The 3,119-nt window shown below is 59.4% G+C and overlaps 1 protein-coding gene across 1 annotated transcript in view; it reads left to right on the forward strand.

Moving 5' to 3' along the window:
* Positions 1 to 2,568, forward strand: part of LOC121354491 (5'-3' exonuclease PLD3-like) — a gene marked incomplete at its 5' end in the record, with an annotated part of 5,308 nt that extends 2,740 nt beyond the window's left edge. Inside the window, 2 exons of the mRNA XM_041469172.1 lie at positions 1,082 to 1,219; positions 2,311 to 2,568. Coding sequence (XP_041325106.1) covers positions 1,082 to 1,219; positions 2,311 to 2,501 — 329 coding nt within the window. The remainder of the gene's footprint in view (positions 1 to 1,081; positions 1,220 to 2,310) is intronic.
* Between the last annotated feature and the right edge of the window lie 551 nt (positions 2,569 to 3,119).

A 3,119-nucleotide genomic window follows, 5' to 3' on the forward strand; every position in this document is an offset into this window, starting at 1 on the left:
GCCATCGGGGGGGTGGCAGTGCCATCGGGGGTGTGACAGTGCCATCGGGGGTGGCAGTGCCATCATTGGGGTGACAGTGCCATCGGGGGTGGCAATGATGTTGTCGTGCGGGTGGCAGTGCCATCGGGGGGGTGACAATGCCATCAGGGGTGTGGCAGTGCCATCATGGGGGTGGCAGTGCCGTCATGGGGGTGGCGGTGCCATCAGAGGTGACAATGCCATCGGGGGTGACAATGCCATCATGGGGGTGGCAGTGCCATCATGGGGGTGGCAGTGCCATCGGGGGGGTGACAATGCCATCATTGGGGTGACAGTGCCATCGTGGGGGTGGTAATGCTGTTGTCACGGGGGTGGCAATGCCATCCGGGGTGGCAGTGCCATCATGGGGGTGGCAATGCCATCATGGGGGTGGCAGTGCCATCAGAGGTGTGACAATCGCCTCAGGGGTGTGGCAGTCCTTTTTGGGGGGGTGACAGACCTTTGAGGTGTGACAATCCTTTTAGGGGTGGGTGACAATCCCCTTGGGGTGGTGACAATCACTTCGGGGTGGGTGACAATCCCCACAGGATGGTGACAATCCCCTCGGGGGGTGACAATGACTTCGGGGTGGGTGACAATCCCACTTGGGGTGGTGACAATCACTTTGGGGTGGGTGACAGACCCCACAGGATGGGTGACAATCCCCTCGGGGGGTGACAATGACTTCGGGGTGGGTGACAATCCCCACAGGGTGGGTGACAGACCCCACAGGATGGTGACATTCCCCCGTGTCCCCAGCGCCTGTTCCTGGTGCCGGCCAGCGTGGCGCAGAGCCGCAGGGTGGGTGACAGTCCCCTCGGGGTGGTGACAATCCCCTTGTGGTGGGTGACAATGAATTCGGGGTGGGTGACAATCCCCTCAGGATGAGTGACAATCCCCTCAGGGTGGGTGACAGACCCCACAGGATGGTGACAATCCCCCGTGTCCCCAGCGCCTGTTCCTGGTGCCGGCCAGCGCGGCGCAGAGCCGCAGGGTGGTGACAATCCCCTCGGGGGGTGGCAATCCCCTTGTGGTGGGTGACAATGACTTCGGGGTGGGTGACAATCCCCTCGGGGTGGTGACAATCCCCCGTGTCCCCAGCGCCTGTTCCTGGTGCCGGCCAGCGCGGCGCAGAGCCGCATCCCCTTCGCGCGCGTCAGCCACACCAAGTACATGGTGACCGACAAGGCCGCCTACGTGGGTGAGCGCGGCGCACGGGGGGATTTTGGGGTGGTTTCGGGAGTTTTGGGGTGCATTTGGGAGCATTTGGGTGCACTTTGGGGTGCATTGGGTGCACTTTGGGTACATTTGGGTGCATTTGGGTGCACTTTGGGTACATTTGGGTGCATTTGGGTGCACTTTGGGTACATTTGGGTGCATTTGGGTGCACTTTGGGTACATTTGGGTGCATTTGGGTGCACTTTGGGTACATTTGGGTGCATTTGGGTGCACTTTGGGTACATTTGGGTGCATTTGGGTGCCTTTGGGGTACATTTGGGAGCATTTGGGTGCATTCGGGTGCACTTTGGGGTACATTTGGGAGCATTTGGGTGCATTTGGGTGCACTTTGGGGTACATTTGGGAGCATTTGGGTACATTTGGGTGCACTTTGGGGTACATTTGGGTGCATTGGGGTGCATTTGGGTGCACTTTGGGGTGCATTTGGGTGCATTTCAGTGCACTTTGGGGTACATTTGGGTACATTTGGGTGCACTTTGGGGAGCATTTGGGTACATTTCCGTGCACTTTGGGGTGCATTGGGTGCATTTGGGTACATTTGGGGTGCACTTTGGGGTGCATTTGGGAGCATTTTGGGTGCACTTTGGGGTGCATTTGGGTACATTTCAGTGCACTTTGGGGTGCATTGGGTGCATTTGGGTACATTTGGGTACATTTGGGTGCATTTGGGTGCATTTGGGTGCACTTGGGTGCATTCGGGTGCACTTTGGGGAGCATTTGGGTGCATTTGGGTACATTTGGGTGCATTTGGGAGCATTTGGGTGCATTTGGGTGCACTTTGGGTACATTTGGGTGCATTTGGGTACATTTGGGTGCATTTGGGAGCATTTGGGTGCACTTTGGGTACATTTGGGTGCATTTGGGTGCATTTGGGTACATTTGGGTGCATTTGGGTGCATTTCAGTGCACTTTGGGGTGCATTAGGGTGCTCTTTGGGTGCACTTTGGGGTGCATTTGTGTGCACTTTGGGGTGCATTTGGGTGCATTTGGGCGCACTTTGAGGTTGTTTTGGGGCTGAATCCCCCCCGTCCCCCTCCCCAAAATGCCCCTCAGGCACATCCAACTGGTCCGGGGATTACTTCGAGCGCACGGCGGGCTCGGCGCTGGTGGTGGCGCAGCCCGGGCCGGGCGCCGGCACCTTCCGGGAGCGGCTCCGGGACCTCTTCGAGCGGGACTGGAGCTCCCGGTACAGCGTGGACATCGGCGACACCGAGGGCTGGGCCGGGCGCTGCGGGCCCCGCTAGCGCCGGGGGGACCCCGCGGGGGCCCGAGGATTTTGGGGGGGGAAATAAAAGAAATGGGGTTTGTGGAGGTGGTGTGGGGTGGTGCGTGGTCGTTGGATTCTCAAACACATTCCTGGGACCCCAATTCCATCCCTGGACCCCCAATTCCATCCCTGCACCCCCAAAACCCCTCCCTGGACCCTCAAACCCATCCCTGGACCCCCAATTCCATCCCTGGTTCCCCAATTCCATCTCTGAACCCCCAAACCCATCCCTGGACCCCGAAACCCATCCCTGGACCCCAATTCCGTCCCTGGACCCCCAATTCCATCCCTGGAACCCCAAACCCATCCCTGGACCCCCAATTCCATCCCTGGACCCCAATTCCGTCCCTGGACCCCCAATTCCATCCCTGGATCTCCAATTCCATCCCTGGACCCCCCAAACTCTTCCCTGCACCCCCAACCCCCTCCCTGGTTCCCCAGTTCCATCCCTGCACCCCCCAAACCCATCCCTGGACCCCCAAACCCATCCCTGGAACCCCAAAACCCTCCCTGGTTCCCCAATTCCATCCCTGCAACCCCAAACCCCTTCCTGAACCCCCAATTCCATCCCTGGACCCCCCAAACCCCTCCCTGC

The sequence above is a fragment of the Pyrgilauda ruficollis genome, unplaced genomic scaffold, assembly GCF_017590135.1.
Source record: "Pyrgilauda ruficollis isolate IOZ18807 unplaced genomic scaffold, ASM1759013v1 scaffold1013, whole genome shotgun sequence".
NCBI classification, from domain to species: Eukaryota; Metazoa; Chordata; class Aves; order Passeriformes; family Passeridae; genus Pyrgilauda; species Pyrgilauda ruficollis.